Raw genomic sequence first — 20,603 nt, forward strand, 5'->3', positions numbered from 1 at the left:
TCATATTTTGCCTTCAAGTGCTGGAACTTCCTTCGCAAAGTTCAATCGACGTACACAGCCTCGGAATCACTCAAAACTGCCCGAAAAACCCTTCGTTGGTCTTTGTTGTACCTATTCATAAAAACATACCAACATAAGCTCATATACAACAATTCGCATTCAAAACTGCGATGAAAGTGCTAAGAAGTAAAGTGTAAATGACACTAAATCTAGATATTTGTGTCAAATATCACCCGCCTATCATCATCATCAAGCTCTAACTTCATCTCGTTCCATGGAGAAAAAGAGAAAAAAAGAAAAAAGCAAGAACACACTCAAATGATAAAATTCCAAAACTCACATCAAAGTTCATCTCTAAATCCAACTCCAAATCTTGATGCAACAAGTACTTGGAGTCTATCAAGGACGAGTTGAATCGGAATCGTGTAAAAATGGGAATAGTTTAGTTTGTCAAAATGGTGAAATTTATCCATTTGCGAGGTATGAGAAGATTAAAACTAGTAGAATATTTTTATTCGAGTAGCCTACTGTTGCTGTAGCTGGGAAGGTAAAAGGTTTGTTCAGATTTAACCTTGAGCTAGTAGAAGAAGGGACTAGAACCCATCCATACACATTGAGCCGCTATTTTTTTTTTTTGGTTGGGTTTGGTTGGTAGGGGGGGGGAGGGGGGAGTTAAATAATCATTGTATTTATTAACAGGGGCAGTATGTACAACTCAAGGAAAAATGGAAAAAGGAGCAACCAACCGGACAAACCCTAGTTGTGCTCGAACTAGGCACAAACTATCAACACTGTAGCTAAACTATCAAGAAACAACTATCTTTCAATGCTCTGTCCATTTCTTCTACAGGTAGAAGTTCAGCCTCTGCATATAATTTGCTAGCTTTGGAGTTAAACTAGCTCTCAAATGAACCTCTTAGATGATACGTTTGGTCGATACTTGGACAGTCCAAGTACTGGCTGCACTAAGATTTGGAGTTGAATTTAAAGATGAAATTTGATGTGAATTTTGGGATTTTATCATTTGGGTGTATTCTTGTTTTTTTTTTTTCTCCATTGAAGGAAATGAAGCTAGAGCTTGATGATGATGATAGACGGGTTGGGCGGGGCAACTTAACAAAAAAATTGGGTAATTTTATTAAAATTAGGTAATTTGAGAGAATTTGAGAAATTTCATCCAAATAGGAGCATAAGTGTAAATTTTAAAGATGACAGGAATATTTTTATTAATTTTCACTAACGAAAAATATATTTAATTAATAAAATAAAATAAAAGAGCATATTTGAACCTTTTCCGAAAAAAAAAGTAGAGAAGAGAAGAGCATAGGGGCTGCTGGAGTATTATAAAATTTTTCACATCTACACTCACTCGAGTATTATAAAAAAGTAGAGAAGAGAATAGCATAGGGTTCACATCTACACTCACTCGAGTATTATAAAAAATTTCCATAGTTGGTATTATCACGACACTCGAAAAAAATATGACTACTAGAACCTTCACTGTGATAATTACAACTTATCAGAAATGTAACGGAGATAAGGGTAAGTAACAGTGATAATTTGATATTAGTACTAATAGGAAAAGTTTTATTCTGGATGAGGCCAAACCATTATTAGTTGTGCGAGATGGATTGTTTAATTGATTTTATAAATGCGGGACCCACCACATCATCTCACCCATCTGCTCCCATTCTCTCCAATCCGCTGCTTTTTATTTCCTCGTTTCCCTCGCTCTTCTCTACTCTCAGATTGAACTTCTCCTCATTGTTTTTATTTTAAAATTATTGACACATGACATAAGTTAGAATTAATGACTAAAATTTAATTGATTAAAATAAGACTCTAACCGTAATTTACATAATTAATAATTTATTTATAAATATATTAAAATTATTTTCTCTCTCTTCCTATGTGAATATTCCTACGTAATAAAATATCTTTTCTCCCTTACCCGATTATTTTTTCCCACTTTATTTTTTTCCTACGCAGAATAGAGCCCATTATTCAATTGATGATATTTTTAATTTTTTTCAATTACAATGCTTACTAATTCACATAATATACACCCCATTATTCAATTATTAATTGTATATTTCTGAAAGAGTTATCTATATTCCAAAAAATATCATCATTAAAGAGTTGTCATAATTGAAAAAAATGAAATATTAAAATAGGAAGAGAGAGAAATATTTTAACATATTTATGGATAAGTTATTAATTATATAAAATATGGTTAGAATCTTGCTTTAGTCAATTAAATCTTAGTCATTAATTCTAATTCATGGCATGTGTTTCTAATTTAAAGTAGTATTTTTACACATTTTCTATTTTCATCAAACTTTGGAACCAATTTTATTATGTGGAGATCATAATTCTTTAAGACATTTTGAGTAAATTTTATTATATGAATAGTTTTTATTTTTACTATAAAGGTCATTCGATTTTAAAACATACCAAACATTTTTTTAAAAAAAATTCACCTAAAAATCATTCAACTTTAAAGTTTATACAAAACTATTTTCTTTTTTATTGTCATATAAAAGTCACTCAACATTGACCAAGTTAAATAAAAAATAAATTTTACCTGAATTTTAATATCTTGTACAAAAAAATATCGCACGGCTCCCCTAAATGATTTAGTTAAATTCAAAATAAATTTGAAACCTCCCCCAGTAATTTGCATCATGATGCTAAATTAGTTGTGGTGTGCAATATTACATTTGTTTTCCTTATTTTGATTTCTTGTGATAATTTTAACTCGCTATCATTAATGTCAAATAATATGATTTGACTATTTTTCCATTACTAATATGCTCATTTATATAGTAGCTTTCATAAACATCTTTTAAAAATAGAAAAATAATTTTTATATGACAAACTTTTTAATTGGATGTCTTTTATGTAATAAAAAAATTAAAAAGTGATTTTTGTGTGATAAACATTAAAGTTAAATGATAGTTATCATAACAAGAAAATAATTAAATAATTTTTGTATGATAAGTTTAAATTATAGTTATCGCAACAACAAAATAATTAAATAATTTTTGTATGACAAGTTTAAAATTGGATGACCACCGATAAAACTTATAGAGATATTCTTCCATTTTCTATCCAGGCTTTCAATTTCCTCAAATTCCAGATTTTTTCCTTACCATAATTTTTTTCTCATATAATAAAAATAGAGAAAAAATGATGATAGAATTTATTACTCTTCAAAAACACAAAAAGGAGAGGTAAAGTATGGCAAAGAAAAAAGAACATAGGTCTTTGATTGCTTGGAAAGTGGACCTACATGAATCCCCACTTGTCAATGATCTGCTGCTTCTGCCACCTCTATAAATTGGATCGTGAATAATAGAATTTTGTAAGAAAAATACACAACATACACTATCCAACATGAAGTCCATTTTCAGCTTCCTCTTGCTTACTACTTTCTGTTTGCTTCCCTTTGTGGCCTTTTCATCAACTTTCACTTGCGACAATCCCATTTTCCTGCCCACTAGTACTGATGATGACAACGGTTTCCCCCTCCTTGAACTTCCTGAAGTGTTGGACAGTAATGGCGAACCACTCCGAGTAGGCGAAGAGTACCGCATTCTCTCCGCTACCTCGGAAGCTCGCAGAGGGGCAGTAGGCTTGGCCAAAATTGGAAACGCCAAATGCCCAAACGTCGTGGTCTTGCACGCAGGGGACATTCAACTAGGCCTGCCCGTTAAATTCTATACTAGGCACCCTGGTCCTCCGCCTCTTAATGTGATACGTGAAACTAATCAAATTAATGTTATGTTCTCGACTCCAAATACACAACGCTGTGATAACGGAAACTTTTGGATGGTTGGTAAACCTGACGAGACTGCACAGGGGCTTAGGTTCGTGGTAACTAGTCGTGTCCCAGAAGTTCCAGACGGTGTTTTTCAGATTGAGAAATTTACTAAGGCATCACCTTTTTACAAGATAAGGCATTGTCCCGACCGATCATTATCAACATGTCCAAAATGCCCCTGTTCAGACGTGGGATTGACATCCCAGAGTGGACACAGTCGTCTGGCTCTCACTGACCAGCCTTTTTCCTTCATCTTCAAGAAAGTCCAGAAGAGTTGTACTGATGCATAATTAATATCCTCATAATTAACTATGCTTAACCTGGCTTTCTAAATAACGTGGATATTGATCTCTCACTTGTATATATTTTCGATATTCCGTTGTATGTAATACTGCTTATGAAGCATATGAATAAAGAAGCTAGGTTCTAAATTTATTAATCTTCTCTATTATTCCCACAATATATTGAGATATTTTATTATTATTATTATTATTATTATTATTATAATAATAATAATAATAATAATAATAATAATAATAATAATAATAATAATAATACAAGATAGAACTCCAAACAAAAAGGAATACACAAGAATGCAAGATGCACCCACAATAAGAAAGAAAACTGTTGATGGTAGATTATTTCATCCATTGGTGAGATGCTTAAGCATAAGGGTGTCAAATGGGAGACTCGGTTGGGCAGAATAATGTAATGATCGAGTCAATAAATGAACATATTAATGAGCCGTCTAAAGAATATTTGTATTGGGACGAGCTAGCTGGTAAAGATTGTTAAATAACGGCTCATAACCACCCGTCGACCTCTTACGAAATATTAATTTTTTTGTGTTTAGTTTCTTTAAATTTTCTTAGTTATCAAACATGTCCAACTAGACTTTTTTTCTCTTGCTATATACTATAACCTTTTAAAAAAAAAAAAAAACTTTTGAAATATGTGGTCTAAAATAAGCCTTAGAAATTTTTGTGGTTGGTAAATCACTCATAAAATTAAATTATACATAAATATAGAAATGTGTCGATCTTTTTGAGACAAACTAATAACGAAAGTAAGACAATTTTTTGGGACATAGGGGGTATACCTATTGTTTATTTTTACTTAAAATCTATTTTAGAAATAATAATATGTTTTTATATTTCTAAAAAATAAGTTTAAACAGGAAAAAAATAAACTTTAAACTTCTCATTTTATCATTTTAAGAAGTTTAATAGACACAAAAATATTAGGTCATAGTTAAGAACACAAGCTTCCAAAAGTTTTATGGTTACACAAATATTATGACATGTTCAATGCCACAACTTTTAAAAGTTTTTTTTCTTCTTCTTAAATTTCCTGTTAGGCCATGCTATGTTAAACAAACTACAGGCAAACACTTAAGCTCACAAAATGTTTATATCAAATAATATTAATCTATGATGATTAAGAGATTTAATGAGGTAAAAAGTATAAAATTATATGTATATTTTCCTTGAGTTTGTCCTATTTAGAATATTTATTCATAATACAATTTTCCATGTTACCAATATTGATATAGTTAGATTAGCTCATTTGAAATTTTGAATAGTATACTTATTATTATAGTACTAAAAATATAAAAATAAAGTCATCTATAATGACTAATTAATGATATCTCCATGAATAATATGTGGGTCCCATGATATGATGATGTAGAGACATATATGAGACTAAACCTGTCAACCGGTTTAACCGGAACTGGACCGGTAACCAGTTAGGGAATCGGCCGGTTTCCGGTTAAAAAATCGGAACCATTTAACCGGTTCAGGTTTAACCGGTTTGAAACCTCAAACCGGAACCGGTCCGGTTCAAAGTCTCCAAAACTTTTTTTTTGTTTTTTGTATTTTATATATATATATATATATATATATATATATATATATTAGTATTTATTAGTATATTGTAGCTATATTTACAGATGTTATACAAGTTTAAGTAAAGTTTAAATATTTACCGACTAACAGACTAACATCAAATCAGCAATACAGAATATACGTGTATACATGTATATATATATATATATATATATATATATATATATATATATATATATATATATATATATATTAAGTTATATCATATATGCTCAAGTTATAGTGTTATACTACATATACGTATATATATCAATATACTTAAGTTATATAACTTATATATATATAAGTACACTATATATACTTATAACTTATGTTATTTATAGCTTAATTTTTTTCTAAGTTTATAAATTCTTATATACGTATACATACATATATATATATACCTAAAATATAGTAAGAATATACTTATATATATATATATATATATATCAATATATGTATCAATATACTTAGGTTATATAACTTAATATATATAAATATGTTTAAGTTATATATAACATTATAACTTATATATATGTATAACTTACATATATATATATATATATATATATATATAACTAAAATAACTAAAATATATTATGAATATACTTATAATGTATAGTATACTATAAGTATAACTTAAACATATATATATATATATATATTCATAATATATTTTAGTTATTTTTCAAATATATAACTTTTTAGTTTTTAATTTAAGTATATTTTAGGTATATTCCTAACTTAATAAAAGTAAAAATATGAACACAAGTAAATAGAAGAAAGCTCAATGAGCCATATATTTTATTCATTCTTGGATAACATTTATTTGCAAGTTGTAGTTTTTTTTAACTTGCAAATAATACATGAGTTGTACAGAAATAGTAGAATAATAAAATCACCAATTTTGACCATTTCGTTAATTTCCCCCACATCATATTCGGTCATGGAAATATCTTCAAAGTCTTCCATTTGGTCCGGTCCACTAGCTATCAAATCTTCAATTTCTTCCTCTTCGCCTTCCTCCGCTTCTAAGTTTTGGCTGCGTCGCTCCGATCTAATCCAATCGCGAATGCACACTAGTACTTGCAAGCTAAAGCCGGATAATGAATGTCTATGGTCTCAAATTTGTTGTCTTCCTTGGCTAAATGCGCTCTCCGAAGCCACGGTTGATACTTGAACCGTAAGGATATCTCGAGTCATTCTTGAAAATACCGGATAACTTGCCTTGTACTTCTTCCACCATGCTAAGACGTCCAACTCATCCAGTTCCTTGATATCCACATTTGGCTGCATCAAATAAAAGTTATATTCATCAAAGTTTGCAGTACAAGAAGAAGTTGGCTGTGAATGTAAAACTTTTAAACCCGACAAGCCCTTTTTGCTACTCTGAGAAGTAGTAAGGCGTGGAGCAACGGGCGTAGCACATTCTTTCAAACTAGAATAATGAGTAAAAACTTTTGTAAACTCATCATCAATAGCGAGTTCGGCTTCAGCTAAAGATGGTTGAACTCCCTCTTCAATTTCTAAAAATGTATAAATTTGACTAACCAGATTTTAGTATAAGACACTTTTAAACAAGGATTTAAAAGAGAACCCAATACAAATAAAATTGGGATGATAAAAAAATACTTCTTAAATTTGATTATCATTTCAAAAATAGCCAATTGTAACCGGGTTTATATTTATACTCTTGTAAAACTCTAGCTATTTCCGCTAAGTAGGCTAAAATTCCTGTTACCGTGGGATAGAATTGTCTAGAAAAAACAAGAGTTGCATTATAAAATTTTTTTAAGAGGTCAACACATTCTTTAACATCTTCCCAATGCGAATAATTTAACCAATCATCACTATCAGTATTATATTTGTTGTGAACTTGTTGTATAGGAATCCTATCCTCATATGCTTGTTGTAGCATAATGTAAGTGTAGTTCCACCTAGTCTCAATTTCTACTTAAATTTTCTTAAGTCTAAGGTTATGTTCCACACAAGCATTCTTAAAATCTCTAATTCTTCTCCTATTAGCATTACAAAAAAGAAACGCAATCGCATCTCTAACTTTTTGAACAGAATCTTCAAAATGCACAAGACCATCTTTAACAATTAAGTTTAAAATGCGACAACTACATCTTACATGAAAAATATTTCTTAGCGAAGGGTTTAGTTCTCCTTTTATAAGACCTATCGCTTTTATATTATTAGAAGCATTATCTAAAGTAATACAAAGTATTTTTCTATAAATGTTAAAAAATCTCATAATAGTAGACATTGAATCCGCTAAAAATTTTCCATCGTGACGACCTTTTCCTTCATCATATAAAAAAGCTATAATTCTTTTTTGCATAACTCAGTTGTCATCAACCCAATGACATGTAATAGCAAAAAAATCTAACTTGTTAAGACTAAGACCCAAATCAGCGGTACGACAAACATTACAATTTAAAGAATTAAATACATGGCGCAAATAAAATCTATATTTTTTAAACAAATCTATAACATCGACTTTACAAGTACTTCTAGGAATACCCTCAAATAACGGATTATAACAACGTTGAATGTAAGTAACAAACCCCAAACCCGAGGGAAAGGAAAATGGTAAACAATCATAAGTTACCATTTTAGCTATTTCTACACGCTCTTTTTTCTTGTCATACTTAAAATTTTTACCGGTTCGTGGGTCTATCGTCATTTGAATACCCCTACATTTGAACCCGTTTGCTTTCCTCAAACATCCATATGTTTGGTTCTCATATGACCATTTAGTGTACCCGTTCCACCATCCTTACCAGTTCCTTGCTTAAAACTAAATACTTGTCCACATAGGGTACATGTAGCTTATTGGTTTTCCCTATTCTTAGTAATAAATTTCCAAACTTTAGTTGTTGGCTTACGAGTTCTAGGCGGTTTGTCTTGTGTATGTGATTGTGTAGGACATGTATCTCCTATGGGATTTTCGGGGGGTTGTGTTTCATCATCATCATCATCTTCATTAAGACTGTCGGTAAAATGTTGTTGCATTGCCTCATGATCTAAAAGTGGATTATTCCACCAACATCAATACCTAAATTAGGTGTTTCTTCCAGAAATGTTTCCTCATTAAGCCCACCCCTAACAATACGACTACTACTACCGGCATCACGTCTTAATCTCTTTGACATTATTAAATAGAATTAATTTAAATCACAATCAAATAAATTACAAGAAAATAAATTACAACAAATTAAATTGCTAGAATTAAATTGCATAAATTAAATTGCGAAAAATAAATTGCTAGAGTTAAATTGCGAAAAATAAAGATAGAGTTGGAACGACGGTACCAAATTGCCGGATTAATTTTCAACAAAGTGAAGGCGGATAGAATTGCAAATCCACCAAAGCTACTTCGGATTGTTGCAAAATCACCAACTCCACCAACAATATTATAATTGTAAAATTAATAACTGAAAGTTGAAACTATAATAAGACTTTGTGGCTAATTATTGCAAAATAACTATAATTGAGAGATTGAAATTTGAGAGAAAGAGAAGAACAGTGAATTAGTGTGAATTAAAATGAAAATGACGATGGGTTTATATAGGGGTGAGAGATGAGTTAAAGTGTTAAAAAAAAGTTTGGGGGGTTGGGGGGCCAAAAATTAATTTTATGACCGTTTGGCAACAGCTATTTTTGCAAATGGACTGTTGCCAACGGTCCATTAATGGACAAAGGCCCAAGGCCAACGACTATAATTTTTTTTTTATTTCACCGGTTTAACCGGTCCGGTTTCGGTTTCAAAAAAATCGAAACCGGACCGGTAATAATTAAATGATTACCCCGAACCGGTTAACCGGTTATACCGATTTCAATTTCGGTTCCGATTTTACCAATCCGGTTACCGATTTAACCGAACCGGTTGACGAGTTTATATGAGACCCACCAAGCAAATCATAAAGTTAACGTGGAATAAGCATAAGCAGATAACAAACTTATCAATTAACTAAAAGGACTAAAATGCCATTAACAAATAAGTTAATCAAAGTAAGAAAATACAATGTCAGTGGGCCCCTCAGATTCAACTGAGATTTCTAGCAGGTTTGAAATGGATAAACAACTGGGGACCCACAGGCATAATAACCTTTCGGCTGGTACAAAAGTAATTTAACTAAAGTGGAGGGATTTTCTTGTTCAGCGGTGGACGACGATTCTGCCTCCCCAAACCCGTGCTTCTATATAGTAGTAAAATTTGACCTTTAATGAATGAGTAAACCCATCAACCGGTTCGGGTTAACTGATTCCAACTGGTAACCGGACCGGTAAAATCAAAATCGGTTAACCGTTTATTATATACTGGTCCGATCTCAATTTTTTTGGAACCGAAACCGGACCGGTTAAACCGGTGGAATTAAAAAAAAATTAAATAGAGCCGTTGGGGTGCTCTGTTAGACCGTTGACCAACGGTCCATTTGCAAAAATGGTCGTTGCCAAACGGTCCCAAATCCTTTCCCCCACCCCCCCCCCCCCCCCCCCCCAATCCCCCAAACGTTTTTTTAACACTTTAACCCATCCCCACCCCTATATAAACTCTTCTCCATTTTTATTTTAATCCACATCAATTCACTCTTCTCTTTCTCTCAAATCTCAATCTCTCAATTATAGTTACTTTGCAACAATTAGCCACTTTAAATTTCTCTCAAATAAATATTATAAAGTCTTATTATAGTTTCAATTATTAATTTTGCAATTATAATATTATAGGTGGAGTTGGTGATTTTACAACAATCCGAAGTAGCTTTGGTGGATTTGCAATTCTAACCGCCTTCACTTTGTTGAAAATTAGTCTGGCAATTTGGTACCTTCGTTCCAACTCTATATTTATTTTTCGCAATTTAATTTGTTGCAATTTATTTTCTTTTGATTTATTTTAGTGTGATTTAAATTAATTCCATTTAATAATGGCGACGAGATTTAGACGCGGTGCCGGTAGTAGTGATATTATTAGGGGTGGGCTTAATGAGGAAACATTTGTGGAAGAAACACCTAATTTAGGTATTGATATTGGTGGAAATAATCCGCTTTTAGGTCATGAGGCAATGCAACATCATTATACCGACACTTTTAATGAAATTGATGATGATGATGAAACACAAGCCCCCGAAAATCTCATAGGAGATACATGTCCTGCACAATCACATACATAAGACAAACTGCCTAGAACTCGCAAGCCAACCGCTAAAATTTGGAAATTTATGACTAAGGATGGGAAAAACAAATAGCTAAATGTATCCTATGTGAATAAGTATTTGCTTTTAGGTAAGAAATTAGTAAGGATGGTGGAACGGGTACACTAAATGGTCATATAAGAAAGAAACATATGGATGTTTGGGGAGAGCAAACGGGTTCAAATGTGGGGGGTATTCAAATGACGATAGACCCACCAACCGGTAAAAAATTTAAGTATTGCAACAAAAACGAGCGTGTAGAAATAGCTAAAATGGTAGCTTATGATTGTTTACCATTTTCCTTTCCTTCGGGTTTACAGTTTGTTACTTACATTCAACGTTGTTATAATCCGTTATTTGTCGTACCGCTGATTTGGGTCTTAGTCTTAACAAGTAAGATTTTTTTGCTATTACATGTCATTGGGTTGATGACAACTGGGTTATGCAAAAAAGAATTATAACTTTTTTATATGATGAAGGAAAAGGCCGTCACGATGGAAATTTTTTAGCGGATTCAATGTCTACTATTATGAGATTTTTTAACATTTATAGAAAAACACTTTGTATTACTTTAGATAATGCTTCTAATAATACAAAGGCGATAGGTCTTATAAAAAGAGAACTAAACCCTCCGCTAAGATATATTTTTCATGTAAGATGTAGTTGTCACATTTTAAACTTAATTGTTAAAGATGGTCTTGTGCATTTTGAAGATTCTGTTCAAAAAGTTAGAGATGCGGTTGCGTTTCTTTTTTGTAATGCTAATAGGGGAAGAATTAGATATTTTAAGAATGCTTGTGTGGAAATAACCTTAGACCTAAGAAAATTCAAGTAGAAATTTAGACTAGGTGGAACTACACTTACATTATGCTACAACAAGCATATGAGTATAGGATTCCCACACAACAAATTCACAACAAATATAATATTAATAATGATGATTGGTTAAATCTTACGCATTGGGAAGATGTTAAGGAATGTGTTGAACTCTTATAAAAAATTTATAATGTAACTCTTCCTTTTTCTAAACAATTCTATCCACGGTAACCGAAATTTTATCCTATTTAGCGAAAATAACTAGAGTTTTACAAGAGTATAAATATAAACTCGGTTATCAAGCGGTTATTTTTTATATGACAACAAAATTTAAGAAGTATTTTTTTCACATCTCAACTTCATTTATATTGGTTTCTCTTTTAAATCCTTGTTTAAAAGTGTCTTAGACTAAAGTATTGGTTGGTCGGTCAAATTTATACATTTTTAGAAATTGAAGAGGGAGTTCAACCATCTTTAGCTGAAACCGAACTCGCTATTGATGACGAGTTTAGAAAAGTTTTTACTCATTATTCTAATTTGAAAGAACATTCTACACCCGTTGCTCCACACCCTACTATTTCTCAAAGTAGCAAAAAGGGCTTGTCGGGTTTAAAAGTTTTACATTCACATCCAACTCCTTCTTGTGGTGCAAATGAATACCACTTTTATTTGATGCAGCCAAATGTGGATATCAAGGAACTAGATGAGTTGGAAGTCTTAGCATGGTAGAAGAAATACAAGGTAAGTCATCCGATACTTTAAAAAATGGCTCGAGATATCCTTACGGTTCAAGTATCAACCGTGGCTTCGGAGAGTGCATTTATCCAAGAAAGACAACAAATTGAAGACCATAGACATTCATTATCCGGCTTTAGCTTGCAAGTATTAGTGTGTATTCGCGGTTGGATTAGATCGGAGCGACGCAACCAAAACTTAGAAGCGGAGGAAGGCGAAGAGGAAGAGATTGAAGATTCGATAGCAAGTGGACCGGACCAAATGAAAGACTTTGAAGATATCTCCATGGCCGAATATGATATGGGGGAAATTAACCAAATGATTGAGAATTGGTGATTTTATTATTCTACTATTTCTTTGCAACTCATGTATTATTTGCAAGTTAGAAAAAACTACAACTTGCAAATAAATGTTATCCAAGAATGAATAAAATATATGGCTCATTGAGCTTTCTTGTATTTACTTGTGTTCATATTTTTACTTATATTAAGTTAGGAATATACCTAAATATACTAAGAATATACTTATAATATACATCTACTTAAATTAAAAACTAGAAAGTTATATATTTGAAAAATAACTAAAATATACTAAAATATACTAATAATATATATATATATATATATATATATATATATATATATATATATATATATATATATATATATATACATACTATACAAAAAATAAAAATAAAAAGGTTTTGGACGTGTCCGAACCGAACCGATTTCAGATTTTTAACCGGTAAATCGAAATCAATTTTTTAACCGGAAACCGGCCAGTTTGTTAACCGGTTACTGGTCCGATCCGGTTCAAACCTCCACCAGTTCCGATTTTTTAATCGGAAACCGGCCAGTTTGTTAACCGATTACCGGTCCGGTCCGGTTCAAACCGGTTAACAACTTTAAGTAGGGGATCTATCCAGTTTCTCCAGTGGTACCCTATATAGCTTATAATGGGTGAGACATAAATATGACAAGATGTGTGAGGAAGTATTTTATTACAATTATATTGTGGGCCCCACCAGTTTATGCTATTTTTACTCTTCTTTTCTTCTTTCAAGTTTTTTTGGTCATTTCTCTCTCCTCTTTCCTATTTTTCTCATTTTCTTTTTTTTTTTCATCAATTTTAAAACCAATTCTATTATACGCTGATCAATTTTTTTTTTAAATATTCTACCGTTTTATTATTTAGCTTTTCAATTTTTTCTTAAAAAATCAGTTAAACTCCGTACAAGTTTAAAAGAAAATAATTGGCACTCCAAAAAAAAATTAATATAAAAATTGATAACAAAAAATGAATGCCGGATACTTTTAAAAGTAAAAACACCTCAGGAAATTTATTGGAATTCTTTTTTTCCTTTTTCTTTTGGTATTTATTATTCAAAGTTGCTACATTCTTGTCACGACCCGACTAGGGGCCGCGACGAGCACCCGGTGCTAGCCCACCCAGGAACCCCCTTAGCTTACACCTACACTTATATCTAGGTGAGCCACATAATGAAACATGCATTTATATTCATCAATCATACTAGTCCCATTGGACGATAATGCTTTTATATCATCATTAACGTCTATGCCACATCAATGTATATGAGCCGACAAGGCTATAAAAAATGATATATAAAATATAGGCCGACAAGGCCAGACATATCTAATCATATACACGCGACAACGAGCCTCTAAGGAGAGTATAACATATCACATAAGCGGGACAGGACCCCCTATGCCCATAATTATGTACACAAAAGAATTAAGTACCCAAAAGCTATGGCTCTGAATGATATGGAGCTCTGCTATGTAATCTCTGAGAAAAGCAGCTATGGATCAAGCCTGTCTCCCTGTGCACCTGCGGGCATGACACGGCGTCCACAAACAAAAAGACGTCAGTACGAAGAATGTATTGAGTATGTAAAGCATGATCAATATCAATGAAAGCATAAATAGCAACATAAGAAAACGCGTAGGAGGGGAGATAGCAATATCATCGTCATAGGCACTTACTTGCCGTACATAGGAACTTTCCATTTCTAATGCGTGTTTGTGTACATACCTCCATATCCGTATCCGTAACCATTTACATATCCTTACTCACACCCATATCGTATTCATATCATATACATAATCATATCATATACATAGCATTTTACATAGCATACCTGACCACGTAGGATCAGTGTTTCATACATACTTGGCCAACCAAGGCTCAAGGTCACACATACTTGGCCCTACCAAGGCGTCAGGGTTACATCTACCTGGCCCTACCAAAGCGTCAGGGTTATCCGTACCATCTGCAGAGGTGTGCGCGCGTTACGTAATCATACACATACTTGTTTACATATCTTTCCCAGCCTTATAAGCTCGGGGTTCCATAACAGTCATACATATACATAATAGCTCATAAGCATCTTTACTTTTAACTTCATTACCATAATCGTCATCGTTATTATCGTCGCTATTACCATTATAATCGTCATCACTATCATTATCACTATTAACGTCATCCATCATATCTATCTTTATAGGCTTACTCGTTACGCGAAGAACTTAGTACAATCGTAGCGTATCAAGAATCGTGCGCTTACAAACTCGGAAGATCAAATCATTTGAAAGACAACATACTCGTATAGAGGATTTAGATGTTTGGCCAAAGAACCATGCCTTATGAAAGAAGGGTTAGCCTTACATATCTTTCCGTTGAACTATCTACCACTTGCACGTTCTTCTTCAACGCTCGCGTTTCTACCTTCATTAAAGTCATACTATCATTAGAATCGATAGCTAGTATGCATGACTAAAACTAGAGAAAATCGGACAGCATCTCCTTTATTCATACGACATTCCTCCATAACGTATATCAACTCCCATACGTCAATAATACATTCACAATGCCATAACAATAGTCATTATTCATCCACATCATCCATATTTCTTAATTTACCTTCAATCGCCCATATCCATGGTCATAATACATACGACTAAGTTCATTCACACACATTGCCTACCCCATGTTCTCAACATCATTTATAATATATTTACATCACAATACATCGAGAATCATAATTCAATTCAAACTATCTCTCAAAATGGCACTATCCCACATTCATGATCCATTTTCTATATTCTTCTATAATCCAAGTATTTTAACTCTTAAATACCCTAAACAACATAGAAATATCATGAATCTTATTTTAGATGTTGTAGGAACGAGCCTTGATGGATAGTACTTCACTTGAGCAAAACCCTAGTTTATCTCCATAAGGTTTTCTTGACTTGAATGATCTTTAATGGGTTTCCTTATATTTGATTCACTTGGTTTATGTTATTGATCCCCAAATATCCTTGAATTCTTGTGGAATATATGTAGAGAGATTTTTTAGAGAGAAGGGGTGTGATGTAGAAGTCAAATGAAATAAGCCTTGGTCCCCTTATTTAATGACTTAAAAATCTGATTTGAAGTGCACAGTGGTCGTAAACCCAGTTTACGGACAATATTCTAGTTTACGATCCGTATTCTGTGGGCGTATTTAAGCATAAAAAAACCAGAAAGTCAGGCTGAGACATGGTGATTTACGGACACAGTTTACGGGCCGTATTTCAGTTTACGGTCCGTATTTCAAGTCGTCTTTAACCATTCGAGCATTTGATAGAAAGTTGAAGTTTTGGAAGTCAAAATACGACATGGCAGTTTACGGGTCGTATACCACTTTACGATCCGTATTTCATTTTATGTCCAATTGGCCAAAATGCAAATCTGCAACTTTTCACATTTTTAGAACCTATAATTAGTCCTTATGGAGCATAACCTATCTCTTATTGCGATTGCCTTTGAAATCTTACTTAAGGCTATCAATTGTCATTTCTTACTCAGGGAAATATCGTATGCTTGTACTCCTTACTAGTTCATTCATTGAGCAACAAAGGAAGATTTTTCCGAGGCGTAACAATTCTGTACCCGAAAAATTCAAAGTTCTAAGTGTTATCAAAGTAGACCCTAAATTTAGTGGTGTGCAAAAATCGGTTTAATCAATAAACTGAACCGAAAAAAAAGCTATCTGTTTAGCAATCTATTTGGTTAATGAATTTTTAAGTTTTATGGACTACCGGCTCGATTTTAAATTTTAAGTTCTATTAAGGGCCTGTTTGGAAAGCCACCTGGTAATTGGAATTGGTGTAATTACTAGGGTAGTAATTACACAGTAGTGTAATTACAACGACATGTTTGTTTGTCATAACGTAATTACAGTGTAATTACAAGCGTGTTGTTTGGTTGCACAAGTGTAATTACACAGTCAGTTTAATTTAAAAATAAAATTTAATTATAAAAAATTTAAAATTAATATTTAAAAAATATTGCCTTTATAAATGATATTAAATTAGTTATTTAATAACACATTGTTTCTTGAAAATATATTAATTAATAATCATATATTTGTAACTAATATTGTAACAAAAATAATTGATATCTATATTTTCAAATTAATATTTAATTTTAATTAATTATAAAACTTAAAAGAAGACTTTTTTTGTGAGAACATCATGGATTGGATGTTTGAAAAAAAAATATTAATAAATATAATGCCATAACATTATTCAAATGTTTGACACAAAAAATCCATCAAATGTAAGTGAAAAATAAACACATGCAATGTGAAAGCAAATAACTTAAAATTGAAAATATAACCTAAATTCAAAATCCAAAAGGAAAAGTTCAACATAATACTCTTATGTCAAATTCCAACATTACATAGGTAAGTTCCAACGTAATTTAAGTAATTAATTCAAAAGAAAGGAAAAATATAAGTCCATAACCCCATTCACAATGAAATTCTACTTTAATAACGTTACCAATTATATGTCAAGTTTGTTAATAACTCATTCTTTCCAATATTAAGAGGTGTAGTTTCAAATATTAGAATAATAACACGGTTATGCTAAATGAATAAAATAAAAAATAAACAATACGAGCAATTACATGGAATCACAAGAAGTAAAGGTTGGAAATGAAAAGAAAGAAAATGAAAATAAATAATATAAAAAGAAAAATACTTTTTAAAAATAAAAATAATAAAAAAGTAAAAATAAAAAAGAAATTAAAATAATAGAAATAAAAAAATATTAAAAATCAAAAAAATTAAAATAATAGAAATAAAATAAATTGAAAATAAATTGAAAATAAAAATAAATTAAAGTAAAAAATTAAACAAACTAAAAAGTAGTCCTGTAATTACAGGGTGTAATTACACCCAATTCTCAGCCCCCCCTTGAGAATTGGAGAGTGTAATTACACCCTGTCAATTACACCAAATTTTCACATAACTGTGTAATTACTTAGTCAAACAAACAGGTCAAACTGTGTAATTACACCCAATTCCAATTACCTGGGTGGCTTTCCAAACAGGCCCTAAAAGTTATCAAAATTGATCATCGTTCTGACACTATGAATTCAAGCTTGATTAACAGACGGTAACCAAAGCAAGCAATATACAATTTGTATTAAATTCTTAGCTATTCATCCAAGTGATGGAAATGACATACTCCATTCTTTTCAATTTATACGACACTCTTTTCTTTTTTTAGTCTATCCTATAAAAAATTATACCGTTCTATATTTAGTAAAAAATCAACTTTAAATTTACCTTTTTATCTTTAATGATGATTTCTAGCCAGCAGAATTTCTATAGCTTGTTTTAGATCCCAAATTTCAAAAAAAAATCTTTATTTCTTAAATTTTATGTCAAATCAAACGTAGGGATCTAGTAACTCAGTTGGTTGGTTACCCAAACTCACCTTGTAGGTGAGGGTTTCTTGTAGGTGAGGGTTTAAATCCCCACACTCTAATCCCCTTTTCCTACCTTATATGTAATAAAAAAAAACAACTTAAAAAAAACAAAACCTTCATATAAAAAAATTGCGGTCAACGAATAACTTGTGTGACTCTTAATATCCGAACACCTGAGATGGGACGAAGGGGGTATTAGATTATGTTTTTGGTTATTATAAAACAATTAATTTATTGGGCATGGTGTTGGCTAATGGTGGTGGTGTGAGTAGTAACAAGTGTTGATGTTGACTGTCAGTAGTGTTGATGGTGATAGATAGTGGTGGCGGTTGATAATTGCGATGTCAGTAGTGTTGATGGTGATAGATAGTGGTGGCAGTTGATAATTGCGATGGATGATAGTGATAACTAATAGTGGTGTGAAAATGATGACGGTGAAAGAAACTAGTGCTTCATTAAACTCTTGGACACCTTCGTGGAAAACAACTCCAAAATGTCCAAATTACAGAGATTAGCATAGCATATCTCACGCATGCTTTTATTTCATACATCTATTATTAATAGTTTACAACAGATCATTGATTAGAAATCTGCAGTTGCCTCGGGTCTAGTACTCTCTCCTTCACAGACAAATCTGCCGTTTTTACCGAAATAGTAGCAACCCTTGTGACCTGTGCAACAGGTGGTGCATCCGGTGGGATAAATTATCGTCTTTCCACCTGAGCGAGGACATTTTGAATAAGCAATTCGTGGATCACAATTGAGGGTGCAAGGTTTTGGATTTTTGGGGTCAGACTCTCCTTCACAAATAAAATTTCCGTCAGCACTGTAATAATTGCAACCCTTGTAGCCTGCACAACAGTTGGTGCATATGGGATTCTTTGGACTCCCTTCTGAACGTGGGCATATCCCAAAGCCAAGATTACCACATTCTTTTGTACAAGCCTTGGCATCAGCATGTTCCACCGTGCTTACAAGTAGAAAAATCCCTACAATAAATATAGCTTGATATTAAGGAAAAGCAACACTACATCTGTATGTATCAAAGAAGAAAAGAGAAGGATAAAGAAGAATCTTACCAAGAACAATTAGTAGGTGAGCAAGGAAACTAACTTTGTGAACAGCCATTATGGATACTTTCTATATCGTGATTAATTACCTTGATTTCACTTTTGAGTGAGGAGGTCCATCCTTCTCCACCTATTTATAGCAAACGAGTAACAAAGAAAATAGTTAACTAGAACATTTTTCAAATAAGAAACTAATATTTTACTTTAGATAGATTAAAAATGAAATTCACCCACATCACCGGAGACGGATTGAGGTCCTCTCCATTTCCCTTCTCTCAATTTTCCTTTAAGTTTTATCTTAAATTAGGGACACATGACAAGTGTTACAATTAATGACTAAGATTTAATTGACCAAAATAAATCTTTAACCATGATTTATATAATTAATAACTTATCCATAAATATATTAAAATATTCTGTCTCTTCCTATTTTACGTTTCCCACTTTTTTTTTTCTGCCTACACAATATTCTGTGATATTACAAATTCACAGAATATATTTCATTATGCCATTACTAATTCACAAAATATATTACTAATTATATAGGATATCACCATCATTCAATTGGTGATATTTCTTTTGTTTTTCTTTATCTACACGATATCACCATTATTCAATTTGTGATATCTCTTTCGTTTTTCTTTATCTACACGATATCACCATTATTCAATTGGTGATATCTCTTTTGTTTTTCTTTATCCAATCCCTCTTTCAATATTTTTGAATTGATAACTTACACTCTATCTTCCAATTCCTTTTTGAGTATTGATAACTTACACTCTATCTTCTAATTCCTTTTTGAGTTAATCTTTTAGTCGGGAAACATAAAATAAGAAGAGAGAGAATATTTTAATATATTTATGAATAAGTTATTAATTATGTAAATTATGATTAGAGACTTATTTTAGTCAATTAAATCTTAGTCATTAATTTTAACATATGTCATGTTTTTCTAATCTAAGATAGAAGTTGAAAAAAATAGAGAGAAGGGAAATGGTGAGGAGCTCGGTACCGGAGAAGGAGGGAGTATCACTTAATCATTGTAATTCGTTGGCACTTAGGCCAATGAGACAACGAGATATTTTTAAATTTTTGTATGAGGTGTCACTGGCTCAATTCCTCTTCATATCGGTGGCCCAATTAAGGCCGGCTATTGCACAGTCTGTTTAACTCGCTAGCATCTTTTGCAAAAGTAATTGTATCAACTAAAATTAGAGATATTAAATCGCTCAAATTAAAGCAATATATGTAATTGGTAATTTCAGATGACTATCATAATTACGTAAATGTAGTA

The 20,603-nt window shown here is 32.0% G+C and overlaps 2 protein-coding genes across 2 annotated transcripts; one reads left to right on the plus strand and one right to left on the minus strand.

Moving 5' to 3' along the window:
* The first annotated feature begins 3,371 nt into the window (after positions 1–3,371).
* On the plus strand, positions 3,372–4,285 carry LOC132634156 (cysteine protease inhibitor 1-like). Its single transcript, XM_060350451.1, has one exon. The coding sequence runs from the start codon at positions 3,397–3,399 to the stop codon at positions 4,111–4,113; it is 717 nt and encodes a 238-aa protein (XP_060206434.1). The 5' UTR covers positions 3,372–3,396; the 3' UTR covers positions 4,114–4,285.
* Positions 4,286–18,674: 14,389 nt separating this feature from the next.
* On the minus strand, positions 18,675–19,470 carry LOC132632422 (proteinase inhibitor type-2 P303.51-like). Its single transcript, XM_060348347.1, has 2 exons — positions 19,319–19,470; positions 18,675–19,228 (listed from the first exon to the last, which is right to left on the minus strand). The coding sequence occupies exons 1-2, from the start codon at positions 19,365–19,367 to the stop codon at positions 18,822–18,824; spliced, it is 456 nt and encodes a 151-aa protein (XP_060204330.1). The 5' UTR covers positions 19,368–19,470; the 3' UTR covers positions 18,675–18,821.
* Positions 19,471–20,603: the final 1,133 nt, after the last annotated feature.

Source organism: Lycium barbarum, chromosome 3 (assembly GCF_019175385.1).
Source record: "Lycium barbarum isolate Lr01 chromosome 3, ASM1917538v2, whole genome shotgun sequence".
NCBI classification, from domain to species: domain Eukaryota; kingdom Viridiplantae; phylum Streptophyta; class Magnoliopsida; order Solanales; family Solanaceae; genus Lycium; species Lycium barbarum.